Genomic DNA, 18,486 nt, shown 5'->3' on the forward strand with positions numbered 1-18,486 from the left:
TAAATCCAATGTAAAAAGTTCATTTAAAATGAAGAGCACTTTAATTTAAAGAGGATTGTCCTAATAGGCTCTCCGTACTTCTGAGTTTGCACATGTGCAGTGTGGAAGTTTGATCATCCGCCATTTTCAACTGAGACTTGCATATGCTTAGCATCCTGGATAGAATCCATCGCCATCTGAGGATTATTTGGTAAGTACAACAATTTAAGGAGGACAAATTTGATTAATGTATACTAACTGATACACATCTGACACTTTCGGGAATACTTTTGCATTTTTTTTTAAACAAATGATGCCTGGCAAATTTTTTAACACTCTAGCTCAGGGCTGCCCAATCCCGGTCCTCGAGAGCTACTATCCTGCAGCTTTTAGATGCATCCCTACTCCAACACAGCTGAATCAAATGGTTTGATTACCTCTTCAGCATGCCATCATGTTTGGCAAAGGCCTGATAACAAGCCATTCATTTGATTCAGGTGTGTGGGAACAAGGATGCATCTAAAAGCTGCAGGACGGTAGCTCTCGAGGACCGGGACTGGGCACCCCTGCTCTAGCTTGTATACCTCTCACACATGTTAGAAGTATGAAAACATTTAACAAATATTGTTGAACCTGCTTCGGTGTAATTTTCCAAAATCTTTTGCGATTCTTGTTAAGATGAGACTTGCCTACTAAGACCGACAGTTTTAAAATTACTCCCAACATCTACCGCACCTGCTCCCTGACATCAGTAATGACCACTGGGAGCGCCAGCGATCCTGTAGTTTGAAGAATGAAATGAATGTGTAGTGTATTTTAGAAATGTGCATCAATTAAGTTGCTACATTGTTTGAAAGAATTCGACTCCATGTTGATTTCTGGTTTAGTGTCAGAAATCTTCACTGAAGAAGCTTCACTTTTCTTTCCAAGCTCCTCAGACTACGATGACCTGGATGACTGTGAACCTTCACAGACTTATTGTTATCCACAAAATGTCATGATAGGATTTTAAGTCCATATTGCCCAGTTCTAATCTTCTATTTAATTTTAATATTTTTAGGGGCACAATTATTAAATATATTGTTGAACAATCTAGAATTGATTAAAGCAAAAATGAAAGCTTTCACGTAATGTCAAAATTGAAAAGCTTCGATTTTTGGGTTCATATATTTGTTAATCTGACACAGAGGAGTCAGTGCCTTACCAATCATGAACCTCACTGCACATCACTGATGTGAGTTATGAAACATTGCTTAATCACATATCTGCTATGTGTTAATATTTTTGACTTTCTTTTGTAAAGAGGTTGAAAGGAACCAAAATAGGAAACTTCTCTCATATTGAGTTCTTATCTCCACCAGAATCCCAGCGTTGATGTTTGACAGGAATGCATTCTGAAAGCTGTCTGTGTCTACTTAAATGAAAAGCCAGATGACCTGTTCAAGGAATTCTTGGTAAGTTAAAAAAGGAAAACGATCAGTTATTTTCCTTTTTTAAATTTGGGATTGGAAATGGAAGGTGGACTTACTTGTCCATATGTATATGTACGCAATTAACTTATCTTTTTTTTAATTTTTATTTAAAGGATGTGGATCTTGGTGCAAGCAGAGAAACAGAGCAGCTGACTTTGGGAGTCTATGTTGTCAGACATGAGAGCAAACTCTGCAGATACACCTGAGGACATTGGTGTCATCATAGAAGGATGCACTGTGCTGCAAGCTCTTAGTGATGTGGCAAAGGGTTGTGCCCTCCTGCTTGGACTAATCTATAGTCTAAATCTGAGCTACCCAAAGCACCTGAAATACACATTTGAATTTCTTCAGAAGGTGCCGATGGAGTTGGATGGGAACAACCTATCCATGAAGGTGCAGGTTCTGAAAAACAAACTGCTTGAGTGAAACAGCCTGCACTGAACTATAGAGGACACTGAACTTTAAGGTTCTCGAACCCTTCTCCTTGCACTTCATAAACTGTTCAGTTTGAATTGCCACAAGAACTTCTGCAAGGCCTTTCACTTTTCTGCGTTCTTTGTTCTTGAACCTTTACCAACATCCAACTACACTGAAAAAGACTGCTCCTAACTTTGGACTTCAGTTTAAGTTTTGAAGCAAAGGTTATTTTTCTAAATATGGACAAAAATGACACAAAAGTAATTTCTACCTGCTGTTTGCAGGGCTGTATTGTGGGATTTTCATTGTAGCCCAATCAAGTTTAAATTAAGTCATGTTAATGTTAAAAATGTTGGAATCACAACACTTTCCAGTTTTAATCATTTCAGTTTAACATGACATTCTGTATCTTGTCTTCCTGCACCTAAAATGCACTTGAATATATCTAAAGATTGTTTGGGGGAAAAGATCTAGAAGCATTTGAATTGCTCAAAGTGTGCTTCAACAAGTTTTACACAAAGTGTTATTAAAGTTAGGTTAACTGAATAAACTTGTGTTCGATTTATTTAATTTACAAACTTAAATAGACTAAGTTGCAATTCTGTTAAAGTGATTTAATCCTATAGTTTCAGTAGAGCGTGTTTTGGGTGAGTAGATTTATCAGATTTACTTAAAATTTGTTGTTCAAATTAAATATATCATACATTTTATATTTCACTAACCCAGTTGTGTGGAACCGGTTGACATAACTGGGTGGAGTAAATACAACATGTTATTTCTCAAAGTAAGTACAGCTTGTTTTGGTTGAGTAGGTTTTATTTAGTCTTCTCAATTTAAATCAACAAGGTTAGTTATATCAACATTATGATATTCAGCTAATACAACATGATTCTTTTGATTTGCATTTAATTATCCAAACCTTATCAGATGTACTTAAAATTTCTTGTTCAAATTAAATGTATCATACATTTTATATTTCACTAACCCAGTTGTGTGGAACCGGTTGACATAACTGGGTGGAGTAAATACAACATTTTATTTCTTAGAGTGTAGGTGTATAAGACTGCTGAACACCTGGATTACACAGTTTTTAGGGGAGTCTTTGGAAACTTACAGAGATCAGTCTAAATAAAGTTTAAATAAAGACAGAACAAACAGGTTGACATTTAATGACAAATTCACATTAATTATGTTATTGTGCACTTTTTTTATTATTACTGTAAGTGTTTATATGAATATTTAATGTGAAAAGGTTTACCTACAGACCAACCTGGTGTGATCTTACCAGGAGGCTTGTTGGAGGTGCTTTGACCTGTGCTGTGTAGAAGAGATGAAACACAATGTTTGCTCTTGCAGAGGAATCAGCAGCATTTCTGGATGAGCTTCACATACAGCTCCTTCTTTGCATGATGGAGCTCCAGCCTGCATTTGTGGATGGCAAAGTGAACTGTTTTCACAGAGATGGATTCACATGACAGGATCATTCCTGTTTTTGAAGCAGTGCTGCCTGAGGGACCGAAGATTTTTTTTCTGGAGTTTTTTTGTGTGTCAGCTAAAAAAGTAATATAAAGAAGTGTTAAGCTCCATGCAGGTCAACACATAAATACACAGCAGTGACCCATCTAACCATCTGTGAGCCATGTGAGCTTATAAAACACGTCATCATGATTGTATCGACTCACAAAAAACACAAACTGTCATTGAATGACTGGGAAGCCGTACCTTACACCTGAAAAATACAACTGTAGTTCTCAAGGAAACTACCAAGAAGGATTTTGGTCTATCCTCTGGACAGAGGCTAGATGATATGGAGACTTCATGATAGAACAAGGAAGTGCAAGAACGTATTTAAAGTGGGATAGTCAGGGAGATAAAGAAAGAAAAACTGGAGAATCGAGTTCTGGGTGTTCAGAAAAAAGAGAATTCAAATAAGTTTTGTTTTTATAAATATTTGTATATATATTGTATATTTTTAACTTAGTTTCAGGGGTTTATTTAACAAATCAGTGGGAAAAAATAAATAAATCTGGAGCTACAAAGAAAAGCTGAAACCCAAACAAAACCAAGAACAGATGTACTTTATTATAATATTTGACAAAAAAAAAGGTAAACAAAGGAAATCTCCACTGAGAAGTACCCAGAGATGCTACAAACTATTCAGAAATGTCTCACTGAAAACCAAAACTGTCTCAATGCCTTCTAGGTGTGGGGAGGGGAGCTCACTAAAGGTGTCTAACCTCCCAAACAGAAGACTTCCGCTTCACTAAGAGGACAAACTAAAAAAATTTACTTCAGGCTGTGCTCGAAAGCTGATCAGCTAAGATCCTCCCACAGACTGTGGACTCTCTGGATGCTAGTGACGATCAGAAATAGAAGAAAAACCACAAACTGTCTCCATGTGTGAACAGGTGAGATTCAAACTGTATTCATGCTGACATGAAAAGAGCAGAGATTTGTTTCAAACACAGTACGAAAACTACAGAATAATTCCAGTTTTATTAGTAAAGGGAAGTAAAATCTTTCACTGAGATAATGGTCAGTTGTGTTTCTGCTGACAGATTAATCAAGATGTTAGGTGAGCTGCTCAGACGTCCTCCTGTTCTCCATGAGCTCCTTCGTCTCCACAAACACCAACTTTACTGTCCACCATCTCAGTGTGCTCCTGTCTGCTGGACCTCTGCTTCCTCCTGTTCTGGAGTGGCACACAGATTAGACTGACTGCATCGCTCCTCACTTCAGTTCAATGAACAGACTTCATTCCTGCTGCTAAAAAGATTTATTCTTTACCTTACAGCAGAAATATAAGACGATGTTCTCCAACAGCAGAATCAGCGGCAGGAGGATCACTCTGACGGTAAGACCTGTGTGATCTGATCAGACACATCACAACCATCATGAGTCCAACAGCTCAGGCTATAGCAACATGAAAACGGAATAAACCTGTTTGAGTCAGTTACCTTTGAAACCTAACAAATATTAACAAGCTCAATTAACGCTGCTGCCTCTTGGCAAAGGACACTCTTACAATTAATCTTCATTTTTATTCTCCAGATATTTTATTGCTTGTTAAACTGAAGCTTATAATATGCATGTGAATTAGATTTTTTTTTGCTGTGTCACCTCAAAATTTATGTTTTGTCAAGTGTTTGTCTTTTTCCTTTTTCTCTTTTCCTTTTGTCCTCAAACTCATGTTGATATTGATGGCTGATGTCAGCTTCAGCTTACCTGAGACAACGACAGACAGCAGTCGGCTCTCAGAGGAGACGTTATGAAAAAAAACATGAACGTGATAAACACAGCTGTAGTTTCCTTGGTGGGCGGGTTCTGCAGCAGGAAACAGGAAATGGGCAGAGTGATTGACAGCTGCTTGGGTGTATTTGTATGCTTTGTTGAAGGTAAGCTGAAAGGAGCCTCCAGGGTACTGTGGCTGGATGAAACAACTGATGGTGAAGTTGGAACTTCTGGATACCCGAAACCCCTGCTGCTGGGCCTCAGAGACCCCGTCATTGGAGGACAAAGAAATGACTGGCTGAACAAGCAGGTCTGTAGGAGACAGAGATGATGTAGATAACAATGAAAGGTGTGTCATGTCAGGTGAGGTTCAGTAGTCCATGGAGGATTTGAATCTTTTCAATTCACTCCAATGGAAAACGTTAACTGTCGCTGGACACATGAGTGTTATTCATTGTGTCACAGATTATGGTGCGCTTACCTGAGCAGGTGATATTCACAATGGAGGAAGAGTCATTTGATGTTGCACAGTCTCTCAGAGATGATCCAACCTGAACACAGTCAGGTCTCATCACCCACACTGGCAAGTCTGAGGACTCTACCCTATGTCCTACAGAAACAGCTAAGCCACAGTCCAGTTGTTCACACACAACAGCTGCTTCCTCCAGGGTCCAGTCAGAGACATCCACTGGTCTCCACTCTCCCAAATGTTTCACCTTGAGTGTGCCTGCACACCGATGGGCTCCTCCCACCAGCCTGACGGGTTCTAACAGAAGCAGAGAGTCATCAGCAAAGAACAAAGTGAGTTTAAAAAAAAAATCAAAGCCAAATCAAAGCTGCAGCTCCTCTTCTACCTGAGCAGGTGAGTCCAACAGCTTTGCCAGGTGAGCAGCTGTTTCTAGCTGAGCCTGAGCTTCTACAGTCCAGGAGAGCAGACTCATGGCCTCCACACTGGAACTCTTTGCTCCACACTGGAGCCTCCACTTCTCCATAGAGCGCCCCCTGGAGGACCGAAGGAGGCCCACAGCCGAGCTCCCTACAGACCACCTCTGCATCCTGCTGGTCAAAGTCAGCTTCACACACTGAGGACCAGCTCTGGTTAGACTTCACCTCCAGTCTGCCTGAACACAGACTGGAACCATTCAGCAGCCTGACAGAGTCTGGAGACATCAGAGAAGATCAAACAGAAATTTATTTACCATTTAGAGAGGGACCAGAGGAACATGTCACCGGGTCTGCCGTGGTGTTTCACAGACATATTACTGGAAATGCTAAGTAAACTCTCTATACAGCTGTAAAGAGACTAAACAGCCCTCAACAACGGACCCAACATCCCACGCTCCTGAAACACCTCTAACAGGACACCCACAGGAATATGGTTGAATGCCTTCTCCAACTCCATAATACACATGTAGACTGGTCACTCAAACTCCCACACATGCTTGAATATCAGAATCAGAATATCTTTATTGTCATTGTAACAAGTACAACGAAATTAGGTGCAGTCCCTGCAGTGTCAAGAAATGAAAGTTTAAACATGATTACAAAAGAATAATATAAAAAAGGTAGAACACAGTCATTCAGTAATAAATAAAACCTTATTGTACATTTAACACTATTGCACAGGATGTCATCCATTGCACTGTACTTGTCAGGTTAAAATGGAGGTAATTATGGGTCATTCAGTCCCCTAACAGCTACAGGGTACAAACTGCTATTCATCTATTTGTCTTTGCTCTGATGCTCTTGCATCTTTTGCCTGATGGCAGCAGTTGGAACAGTTTATGTGCGGAGTGTGAAGAGTCTTTTATGGTATTTTCTGCTTTCCTGAGACAGCGAGAGCTGTGCAGTTCATCCAGGGAGGCTGAAGAGCAGCCGATGATCCCCTGGGCAACCTTTATAATCCCCTTAAGTGTTTTCCTCTGCACTGTTCTGCATCTGGAAAACCACAAACAGTGGCAGTTGCACAGGATGCTCTTGGTAGAAGGACACCAGCAGCTTTTGAAATAAAGACTTTGCTGAGCCTACTGACAGCTCTGCAGCATCGTTCACACACCAGGATAGGTCCTCCATGACGTGAAGCAGGGAAGCAGAAGTCCGACACAATCTCCACCCCATCCCTAATGATAAAAAGTGGTTTAATGTCTGTTCTCTTATCCTGAAATCTACAGTAATCTCCTTGGTCTTGGTTGTGTTCAGGAGCAGGTTGTTGTCCCTGCACCACGCTGTCAGTCACTCCACTTCGTCCCTGTAGGCAGACACCCCCAACCCCCCCCCCCCACAGTTGTAAGTGTACGGCATGAAAGGCAGAGGGCTCAGGACACAGCCCTGGGGAGAGCCGGTGCTGATGCTGATGGTCGAGAAGATGTGGGGGCCCACCGTAACCCTTTGTGTGCATTGTGTTACAAAGTCCTTAATCCAAAGACAGGTGGAGTATAGGAGTCCTAGGGCTGACAGCTTGCTCACCAACCTGTGAGGGAGGATGGTGTAAAAGGCAGAATTAAAGTCAATAAAGAGGAGGTGTGTGTAGCTCCCCTGGTGCTCCAGGTGGTACAGGGAACAATGAAGAGCAGCAGCAACAGCATCCTCAGTAGACCTGTTAGCCCTGCAACCAAATTGGTGAGCATCAAAGGTGGAAGGGATGAAGGACATGATATGACTCCAAACTTGTCTCTCAAAGCACTTCATATACTCAAAAGGATAAAGAGTTGGTCCAATGATCCACAACCAGGATGAAAACGACATTGTTCCACTTGAATCTGAGGTGCAACTAACAGATGGACAATCTTCTCCTGGCCCTTGGCGTAGACCTTTTACTGGCAGACTGAGGAGTGTGACTCCCGGAAGTTGGAACATGCCCACCAGTTGCCTTTCTTGAAGATGGGAGCCACTGCTCCATTCAGATGACAGTGCCTCTCAACTGTCTGAAAGAATCTTATAGAAGTGTGTCAGCCAAAACTGGCCACCTGCGTTTAGAAGGACACCTGTTTCTTTTGCTATCAATTTCTCTGTTCAGTGGCCATTCGTGATATACTGGGTACATCTTTACTTGGTTTTCTCTGTTTATATAGCATAGCACCACTGGAAGTCATTCATACCCCCTCTGTCTGTAACATTCTTCATTAGCTGGCTCTGAGCTGGATCTTTCTGATATATATTTTAATGCCCTTACTACCATCTTCTTTCCTCACTTTTCTTTTCCTGACTCTAACCTAACAAAGTACTGACAGAAATTGTAGATTCGATCCACATAAAGAAAATTATTTGGATTGAAATGATATGCTTACCTGTGCAGTTGAGCTTTATCATGGAGGAAGATGACATGAATGTTGTACACGTCCTTAGAGCAGATCCAGATTTAACACAGTCAGAGCGTACTGTCAGCGGATAGAATCCAGTGGCCTTTGTCCGTCTTACAGAAACAGCAGAGCCACAATCCAGATGTGCACAGACAGAAGCTGCTCCCTTCAGGCTCCAGTCAGAGACATCCACTGGGCTCCACTGCCTCAGATAATTTACCTCTAATGTACCTGAGCAGCGACTGGCACCTCCCACCAACCTAACAGGATCTGAATAGAAAGGATAAATTCATCAGTAAAGAATAAAGTGAGTTTGAACCAGATCAAAGCAGCAGCTCCTCTTCTACCTGAGCAGGTGAGTCCAACAGCTTTGCCAGGTGAGCAGCTGTTTCTAGCTGAGCCTGAGCTTCTACAGTCCAGGAGAGCAGACTCATGGCCTCCACACTGGAACTCTTTGCTCCACACTGGAGCCTCCACTTCTCCATACAGCGCCCCCTGGAGGACCGAAGGAGGCCCACAGCCGAGCTGCCTACAGACCACCTCTGCATCCTGCTGGTCAAAGTCAGCTTCACACACTGAGGACCAGCTCTGGTTAGACTTCACCTCCAGTCTGCCTGAACACAGACTGGAACCATTCAGCAGCCTGACAGAGTCTGGAGACATCAGAGAAGATCAAACAGAGAGATCAGAGACAGCAGACACACAAGAAAAAGATGGCAGCAAACAACTATTCACTGATTCAACCTCAGCACAACTCAACATGACTTCATCATTAACAACAGAACACATCCTTTATAACAGCACGCACTGGAGACATGTTGAGATGAGACAAGTTGTTCTTTTTTAAAAATATTTTGTTGAATCATCAGATTCTGAATTGACCTCAAGATGGTCTTCAAAGTTGAGTCCAGAACTTCCAGGGCTGTCAGCTGTTTACTTTTGCTGCTAATTTTGTAAAACTCTGAAAGGAAACTTTGTAACATGTAGCTGCAGTCTTGTTTGGACTCCTTTGCAGAAACTTGCCTTGCTCCTTTTCTGCTGAATTTCCACTAAGGGTGGGTGGAGTTTGCCCACAGAAACACAAAAGTTCCCCATCAAAACTGATAACAACCCGCTCATTCTCGCACTTTATACACGAGGTCAATAGTGTGTGTGTGTGTGTGTGTGTGTGTGTGTGTGTGTGTGTGTGTGTGTGTGTGTAGGTGTGTGTGTGGTTTGGGTGAAGTATGTTTCACAGTCAAATTCAAATAGTTTTTGACCCCTTTAACCTCCTCTTTGATGTATCTATGTAATATAAACATGCAGACCAGAGTTACAAATATATAACATGAACAAATATCATTTTATATTTTTATTACACTTTTTCATATTAAAAAAGTACTTTGAACTAATTCTTTTAGATTTTTTAACTTCACACAACATGACGGTAGGGTTAATTAATGATACAAGTTATTTATTTTTCCTCAGATAAGCTGTGTGTTTAATGAACATTATTCCTGTTAATATGTTTGAAACTTTATATCATATGTATATTTTTGTCCCTGGGGACAGCTTCACACAGTATATGGGCAATAATGTGTTTAATTACATCCTGACAAAAACTAAAGCAGAAAGCTAAGTTCTCCCTGTACAGCATCAGTTAAAGAAACTTTAGTAAGATCACTGTCAATGATGCCATGCATTTAAGAAAAATAATGTAATCATTTGAACATATTGTATTCTATTGCCAGTTATAGCTCATGATCAATGTGTGTCTTTTGAGTAAGCTTAAAGTTAGGATAACTGTGGAAACATCAATATACAAATGTTTAGATGACACCAACCGCTGCAAGTAGAAATCATGTTTATGTCCACAGAATTTTTATTTGCTTACCTGAGCATTTAAGTTCTCTGAATAGGCCTTTTTGTGAAAATGTGATGGCAGAGAAACTCAAACACTCTCTCAAAGGAGATCCAGCCTGAGCACAATCACGTTTTATTTCCCAGTCGTCTGAGACTAGCCCGGAACGGGACATGGTCATTCCCACAGCAAAGCCACAGTCAAGACGTTCACAGAGAGCAGTGACTTCCTCCAGGTTGTGTGCAGTATTAATCACATATCTCCACATTCCCAGTTGTTTCACCTGCACTTCACCTGCACAGCGACTGGCTCTTCCCACCAGTCTGACATCATCAGGCTCTGAACAGAAAGCAGAGAGTCATCAGTAAAAGAATAAAGTGAGTTTGAACCACATCAAAGCTGCAGCTCCTCTTCTACCTGTAGCTCAGGTGGCAGAGCAGGTCAGCCACTAATCAGAAGGTCGATGGTTTGATCCCAGGCTGCATCCTGGCTGCATGCCAAATATCCTTGGGCAAGATACTAACCCCATGTTTGCCTACTGGTGGTGGTCAGAGGGCCCAGTGGCGCCTGTGTCCGGCAGCCTCGCCTCTGTCAGTGCGCCCCAGAGCAGCTGTGGCTACAATGTAGCTTGCCATCGCCAGTGTGTGAATGTGTGTGTGAATGACTGAATGTAGTGTAAAGCGCTTTGGGGTCCTATGGACTAGAAAAGTGCTATACAAATGCAGGCCATTTACCATTTACCTGAGCAGGTGAGTCCAACAGCTTTGCCAGGTGAGCAGCTGTTTCTAGCTGAGCCTGAGCTTCTACAGTCCAGGAGAGCAGACTCATGGCCTCCACACTGGAACTCTTTGCTCCACGCTAGAGCCTCCACTTCTCCATAGAGCACCCCCTGGAGGACCGAAGGAGGCCCACAGCCGAGCTCCCTACAGACCACCTCTGCATCCTGCTGGTCAAAGTCAGCTTCACACACTGAGGACCAGCTCTGGTTAGACTTCACCTCCAGTCTGCCTGAACACAGACTGGAACCATTCAGCAGCCTGACAGAGTCTGGAGAAAGAAAAAAATGCTGCTGCTGAAAACCATCATCTAAGAAAACTTGCATATGTGTCAAACTGTTGAATTAATGTCAAACACAATGACATAGATTATGTCACTAATAAGCTCACCCAAACAGGTGAGAATCAGGGCTGTATAAGAATTATCTGGTGTTGCACACTCCCTCAGAGTAGATCCTGACCAAACACAGTCAAGTTTGATCTTCCACAAAGATGCAGGCATCTGCGGTTTCAATCCGAAAGCAACAGCAGAGCCACAGTCCAGATGTTCACAGACCACGGCTGCTTCCTTCAGGGTCCAGTCAATGACATTCACTGGTCTCCACTCTCCCAGATGTTTCACCTCCAATGTACCAGCACACAAACTGGGTCCTTCCACCAATCTGACATCATCAGACTCTGAACAGAAAGCAGAGAGCCATCAATAAAGAAATTTACTCCTGAAAATGTTAAAGTCAACCTTTCCTGCTGAGTATTTTATTTTTTTGTTTTGTTTTTTGTTCACCTGTTGAGTTGTGTTTCCCTTCAGCTTGGACTCCTGAAGAGAAAACCAAAGAAAACCATCAGTTTGAAGCCAGATGTGCCAGATCAATAAGTGCAAGCTACATGTGTGGAATGAATAGTGCATTTTAATGATCAAGAGTGGAGGCAATAATGGGTAAAAGCAGCAGGAGTAATGGAGGTAGACGGCAGGTGAATTCATGAATGCATGAATCCATTACATTACCCAGCACATCGGACTAAAAGCGTTGCACAATAAACTACTTTTCTAAACATACGCTTTGAAACATCCACATCCATCCAGGGGTAGAATGTGAAGCACTGGCCAAGCTGTCCTCATTCTTTGGGCCAAAAGCTGAGCTCTCAGTGGCTGTGGCTCAGGTGGTAGAGCAGATCAGCTACTGATTGGAAGGTTGGTGGTTCGATCCTTGGCTTCCCCAGTCTGCATGCCAAATATCCTTGGGCAAGATTGTAACCCCAAGTTGCCCTCCGATGTGTTCATCGGAGTATGAATGTAGTTTAGTTTGCACTTGTGTTTAGAAGTGCTTGTATGAGTGGGTGAATGAGGCATGTTGTATACAGCGCTTTGAGTACTCCGGGAGAGCTATATAAGAATCAGTCCATTTACCATTCAGTGCGTTTTTCAGCTGTGCTGCTTGATTTCCCTGTAACTAAATTTTCTGCAGTCAATCTGTGAGAGAAGAGACTCTGTCTACCCTGCGTTCTATGGCTCATCACATTCATCCCCCTGACAGTGAGAGGAGCAGCACAGTTTGATGTTAAGTTCAAATTGACCGATTTTGCAGAGTTTCTTATTTTCCTTTGATCGTCAGATATGAGTGTGTGATGGACCGAGTTGAAAAACAGGAGTCGTCCCAGGAATTATTAGAAAAATATAGTTTCCATTTATTTAACCCCCAAAAATTATATTTACAAGAGTAATAAATGTTGAGCTCATAAAAGAGGTCAAAGAAACAAAACTGAACTCAGGCAAAGACTGCAGACTTAACAAACCAAATGACTGCCCAAACATACATAATTGACCTAAACATGAAATGACATACAAGGGTATAAACAAGGAAGTGCAGAATTATTAGGCAAGTTGTATTTTTGAGGAATAATTTTATTATTGAACAACAACCATGTTCTCAATGAACCCAAAAAACTCATTAATATCAAAGCTGAATGTTTTTGGAAGTAGTTTTTAGTTTTAGCTATTTTAGGGGGATATCTGTGTGTGCAGGTGACTATTACTGTGCATAATTATTAGGCAACTTAACAAAAAACAAATATATACCCATTTCAATCATTTATTTTTACCAGTGAAACCAATATAACATCTCCACATTCACAAATATACATTTCTGACATTCAAAAACAAAACAAAAACAAATCAGCGACCAATATAGCCACCTTTCTTTGCAAGGACACTCAAAAGCCTGCCATCCATGGATTCTGTCAGTGTTTTGATATGTTCACCATCAACATTGCGTGCAGCAGCAACCACAGCCTCCCAGACACTGTTCAGAGAGGTGTACTGTTTTCCCTCCTTGTAAATCTCACATTTGATGATGGACCACAGGTTCCCAATGGGGTTCAGATCAGGTGAACAAGGAGGCCATGTCATTAGTTTTTCTTCTTTTATACCCTTTCTTGCCAGCCACGCTGTGGAGTACTTGGACGCGTGTGATGGAGCATTGTCCTGCATGAAAATCATGTTTTTCTTGAAGGATGCAGACTTCTTCCTGTACCACTGCTTGAAGAAGGTGTCTTCCAGAAACTGGCAGTAGGACTGGGAGTTGAGCTTGACTCCATCCTCAACCCGAAAAGGCCCCACAAGCTCATCTTTGATGATACCAGCCCAAACCAGTACTCCACCTCCACCTTGCTGGCGTCTGAGTCGGAGTGGAGCTCTCTTTTTTTTTTTTTTTTGGCCTGTCCCATTTGGTTCTTTAGCCGTCAGAATTGTTGTCTGAAGACCAACAAGGATACCCAATGGATTTACTTTGCCAAATGGATCATCGTAGCATTGCCGTATTGGTCCATTTGATCGACCTTTGTTTTTATTATTTATTATATTTTATTTTCAGTTGTTACAGACGGGACAGACATGAGTGAGGGATAGGAAAGGGAGAGGGAAAGAGGAAGGAAAAGAAAAACAGAAGGGGAGAGGGACAGTGAGAAAGGGGGGGAGAAAAAAAAAATCTCCTGGATCACCTGTTGAGAGAAGAATAGAAAACAAGCAAAAAAAACCCCAAAGCAACATACTAAACACAACACCATCGCATTAATCTAGCTAAGTGTAAACAGCAGTAAATACTAAAAATTCAATGTTGTTGTGCAGCACGCAGGACAGACAGCGCACAATGTGCTTTGAAGTAGCAGCCAAGAAAGGTGTAATTTAAGTCTACGAGCAGTGAACATCCGTGTGCATACCTGTGTGGATCAGCGCGCTTGTATTCAAATGGTTTCCACATGTAATGGTATGCAAGAGGATGTAGCGAGCCATAGCCCCGTCCCCCAGGGCATGAAGCAGGCATGGAGGAGATCCAGGCCCCAGACATCCAGAGGCCCCAGAGTGCGAGAGCCCAAGGAGGACCACCGGAGGGGCATCCGTGCCACCCTCATGGGAAGGGCTGAGGATCCCCAGACGAGGCGTCACCCAGTAGCCACCGAGCAGAAGCTAGAGGGGGCTGCACGGGCACGCCGGTGCAGGACTGGAGCTCTCTGCCCTTTACCAATCCAGCCACGGGCCCATCCATCTGGCCCATCAAGACTCACTCTCATTTCATCAGTCCATAAAACCTTAGAAAAATCAGTCTTGAGATATTTCTCGGCCCAGTCTTGACGTTTCAGCTTGTGTGTCTTGTTCAGTGGTGGTCGTCTTTCAGCCTTTCTTACCTTGGCCATGTCTCTGAGTATTGCACACCTTGTGCTTTTGGGCACTCCAGTGATGTTGCAGCTCTGAAATATGGCCAAACTGGTGGCAAGTGGCATCTTGGCAGCTGCACGCTTGACTTTTCTCAGTTTATGGGCAGTTATTTTGCGCCTTGGTTTTTCCTAGTGATGGGACGTTCTGTATCGAGGCTTCGGAGCGTGTGTCGAGTAATGGAGGGGGCGTTTCCGCGAAGCGCGTATCGAGGCTTGCTTCATTTATGGGAGGAGCTGAAAATGATGACGTCCGAAGCCTCGCTGCCCGGCTGTACCACGTGACTGGTTCATGAAGTGGTTCGAACTTTGCCGCGAGATATGACAGCGATATAAACCCCTCAGACTTCATTCAAAAATGTGGGTGTTTGATGGAGAGTTGCGGTTAGAGAGAGTTTGGAGACCGTTTGGAGGTTTATGAGAGTGAGGAGAGAAAGTCAGGAGAGAATGGAGCCAGCTAAGAAGAGGAGGATGTCCTCCCCTGTGTGGGAACATTTTGATTTTATTCCTCCCAACAAGGTATGTAAATTTCTACAGAAGATGTATTGTCATAATACTGATGGTGCAATACAATTTATGTTGAGCTGTCTTGACTTTTGTACAAGGTGAAGTGTTTGCTATGTGCCAGGGAGCTGGGATATAACAACAACACCTCATCCATGCTTAGGCACTACAGAGCTTTGCATGAGAATAAGAGGAACACCGATTGTGGAGCAAGACCAGGTGAGCCATCAAATGCAATGATAATATAGCATGCAGTAATGTTACTAAATGATATAACAATATTATACAACTGTTATAAGTTACGTGTGTGATATTTATATTTGTGCTTTGTTTTTGTTGTCTTTCCTCAGGAGAACAATCTCAAATAGATGAAGACCTGGTCAGCATGGTGATTGAGGACTCACAGCCATTTAGCATTGTGGAGGACAAAGGATTCAAAAGATTTGTTAAATCATTAAATCCCAGCTATGTTCTCCCCACTAAAAAGGTCGTAAAAGCAGTGAAAATTTAGTTTTTACAGAATAAAATGTGAACAGGCAGGACTGAGGCTCAAAGCCTCAGTGTGTAGCTGTCCATACCTCAACGTTACAAAAGCACAACTACTGTCCACACCCCAACCACACCTCACCTCACAGTAAATGATCATTTCCATTTCAAGCATTTCCAAATAATCATTTCCCATACTGCCAGTATAAATATACACAGTATACTGCCATCACTACAATATAGATGTTTTACACACTCCTTTTGTTGTTGACATTTACAGGCTGTGTGCAAAATGCCACACTCTTCAAATTCATGCCAGCTATTATTTTTACGTCCAGTAGGTGTCCTGCTAGAGCAAATGAAGCTTCATGAAGCTTCGCGTTGGGGTGAACCAATTGGATGAAAAGCTTCAGTGCTTCATGGGGCTTCATCTGCCCATCACTAGTTTTTCCACACGCTTCTTGCGACCCTGTTGACTATTTTGAATGAAACGCTTGATTGTTTGATGATCACGCTTCAGAAGCTTTGCAATTTTGAGACTGCTGCATCCCTCTGCAAGATATCTCACTATTTTTGACTTTTCTGAGCCTGTCAAGTCCTTCTTTTGACCCTTTTTGCCAAAGGAAAGGACGTTGCCTAATAATTGTGCACACCTGATATAGGGTGTTGATGTCATTAGACCACACCCCTTCTCATTGCAGAGATGCACATCATCAGGGCTGTGCAGAGAGGTTTAAAGGGGCGGGTGCTCAAAGTTAAAAAGGGGCACATTGAACCAGGCTGAATAACAACAACACACATTCATCAAGAATCTAATATGGGCAACAAGGCAAAGCAAACATCGCCGATGTTTTACCTGATGGGTACATGGTAAATGGCCTGCATTTGTATAGCGCTTTTCTAGTCCTTAAGGACCCCAAAGCGCTTTACACTACATTCAGTCATTCACCCACAGGCGATAGCAAGCTACATTGTAGCCACAGCCACCCTGGGGCGCACTGACAGAGGCGAGGCTGCCGGACACTGGCGCCACCGGGCCCTCTGACCACCGCCAGTAGGCAAACATGGGGTTAGTATCTTGCCCTATCTATCCACTCTGTGCAGGGGCAAAGCTTATTAAATTTTTAAACTGTAGAGATACAATCATTTTACTGTTGTAAAATCCAAATTTTGTCTTATTTAAAATATAAATCTAATATAATCTGCTTCTTAATGTATGTTTTTTAAAATACAGCGTGTGTTTTTTAAAATATTATTATAATGCATAATTATGTGGACATGCATATTAGATCGTTTTTTAGTGAAATATAATCCCTCCAGAAAGGCAGGAAAAGCCCGGAAACTTACTTTAAAACTAAATATGTTCTAAATACTTTAAAACTAAATATGTTCCCTAAAACGGTGACAGAGCTACAGACCCATGACAGCCTTACACAGGTAGCCAGCAGCTGTGACCAGCACTACTTGTGCAGTTAATAAAAGGACAGGTAATGTTTGTCACGCTGTTGCACACACAGCACGCTCGTTTGTTTCAGTTCGTCAGTTGCAACAAGACAGCTTACCAACGTGTACGTAATAAGCTGATACTCCTGGGTGCTACACACTACAGTGTACGGTGTAAACCTACTTACTGGTTTTGTCGCATCAGTCTGTGTCTCTGAGTTAACTTGTGTTTCTCCTACAGCTCCGGACCGCAACAAATGCGCGTGCTCTTTGTGAGCTCGTAACCAGCGCGTTCTGCCGTCAAGGGCGATCATTGGTTAAATGTGATCATGTGACTGATGCAAGCCAGATCCTTTTATTTAGCAAAACTGTGATTAATAGTTAAATATTATTGTTGAGGGGCACAGACAGGACTCCGCACGCACACACACATTAAAAAAATAATAATAATAATTTTTTTTTTAAAAAGTTGCCTCAACAAAAGGGCACTTTGGGAACCCAACAACAACCTTTATTTATAGAGCACATTTAAAAGCCTTGGGCATACCAAAGTGCTTTACATCCATCCATCCATTCGCTTCCGCTTATCCTTTTCAGGGTCGCGGGGGGTGCTGGAGCCTATCCCAGCTGTCATAGGGCGAGAGGCGGGGTACACCCTGGACAGGTCGCCAGTCTGTCGCAGGGCCTACACACAGGGACAGACAACCATTTGCGCTCACATTCACACCTAGTGGCAATTTGGATTATCCAATTAACCTATCCCCACAAGCTGCATGTCTTTGGACGGTGGGAGGAAGCCGGAGTACCCGGAGGGAACCCACGCAAACACGGGGAGAACATGCAAACTCCACACAGAAAGACCCCGGCCTGATGTTGGAATTGAACTCAGGACCTTCTTGCTGTGCGGCAACAGTGCTAACCACCGTGCCACCGTGCTTTACATAAAACAATAAAAAATAAAACAGTTCACACATTAACATCAAATTCATAAAAGTAACGGATTATGTTCACAGATAAAAGCCACCAATAAGAGTAAACTGCAGCACATAGATTATAGCAAGGTAAGACTGTACCACCATGATAAAAGACACCAATAATGGAAAGATAGCAGAGAATTTAATACAATAGGTCACTGCAAGCAAGCCAGCATTTAACTGGTAGAAAAGGCAAGTTTAAAAAGATATGTTTTTAGCCGTGATTTAAAAGAATGAATAGAATCAGACGCCCGGATGCCAATCGGGAGATTGTTCCACAGCTCCGGTGCAACTAGAGCAAACGATCGATCACCTCTAGATTTCAGTCGAGATCTGGGCTGAACCAACAGTAACTGT

General features: G+C 42.4%; 1 protein-coding gene and 2 long non-coding RNA genes across 3 annotated transcripts in view; 2 read left to right on the forward strand and 1 right to left on the reverse strand.

Annotated features, from left to right (window-relative positions):
• The window catches only part of LOC146665562 (scavenger receptor cysteine-rich type 1 protein M130-like), a 36,518-nt gene that overhangs the window by 15,409 nt on the left and 2,623 nt on the right, over window positions 1-18,486 (reverse strand). The window contains exons 2-12 of the mRNA XM_085410946.1: window positions 11,799-11,831; window positions 11,405-11,692; window positions 10,980-11,285; window positions 10,272-10,577; window positions 8,746-9,051; window positions 8,387-8,668; window positions 5,954-6,259; window positions 5,581-5,865; window positions 5,094-5,411; window positions 4,656-4,738; window positions 4,459-4,560 (exon numbers count right to left, since the gene is read on the reverse strand). Of these exons, the coding sequence (XP_085267072.1) occupies window positions 4,459-4,560; window positions 4,656-4,738; window positions 5,094-5,411; window positions 5,581-5,865; window positions 5,954-6,259; window positions 8,387-8,668; window positions 8,746-9,051; window positions 10,272-10,577; window positions 10,980-11,285; window positions 11,405-11,692; window positions 11,799-11,831 (2,615 nt within the window). The remainder of the gene's footprint in view (window positions 1-4,458; window positions 4,561-4,655; window positions 4,739-5,093; window positions 5,412-5,580; window positions 5,866-5,953; window positions 6,260-8,386; window positions 8,669-8,745; window positions 9,052-10,271; window positions 10,578-10,979; window positions 11,286-11,404; window positions 11,693-11,798; window positions 11,832-18,486) is intronic.
• LOC146665563 (uncharacterized) lies at window positions 51-2,030 on the forward strand. Its single transcript, XR_014912624.1, has 3 exons — window positions 51-190; window positions 1,341-1,433; window positions 1,565-2,030. It is a non-coding gene; the product is annotated as an uncharacterized LOC146665563 (long non-coding RNA).
• Window positions 15,116-16,150, forward strand: LOC146665564 (uncharacterized). Its single transcript, XR_014912623.1, has 4 exons — window positions 15,116-15,241; window positions 15,328-15,445; window positions 15,577-15,614; window positions 16,054-16,150. It is a non-coding gene; the product is annotated as an uncharacterized LOC146665564 (long non-coding RNA).

The sequence above is a fragment of the Rhamphochromis longiceps genome, linkage group LG7, assembly GCF_057381845.1.
Source record: "Rhamphochromis longiceps isolate RC_006_pf linkage group LG7, R_longiceps_female_GT1.1, whole genome shotgun sequence".
NCBI lineage: Eukaryota > Metazoa > Chordata > Actinopteri > Cichliformes > Cichlidae > Rhamphochromis > Rhamphochromis longiceps.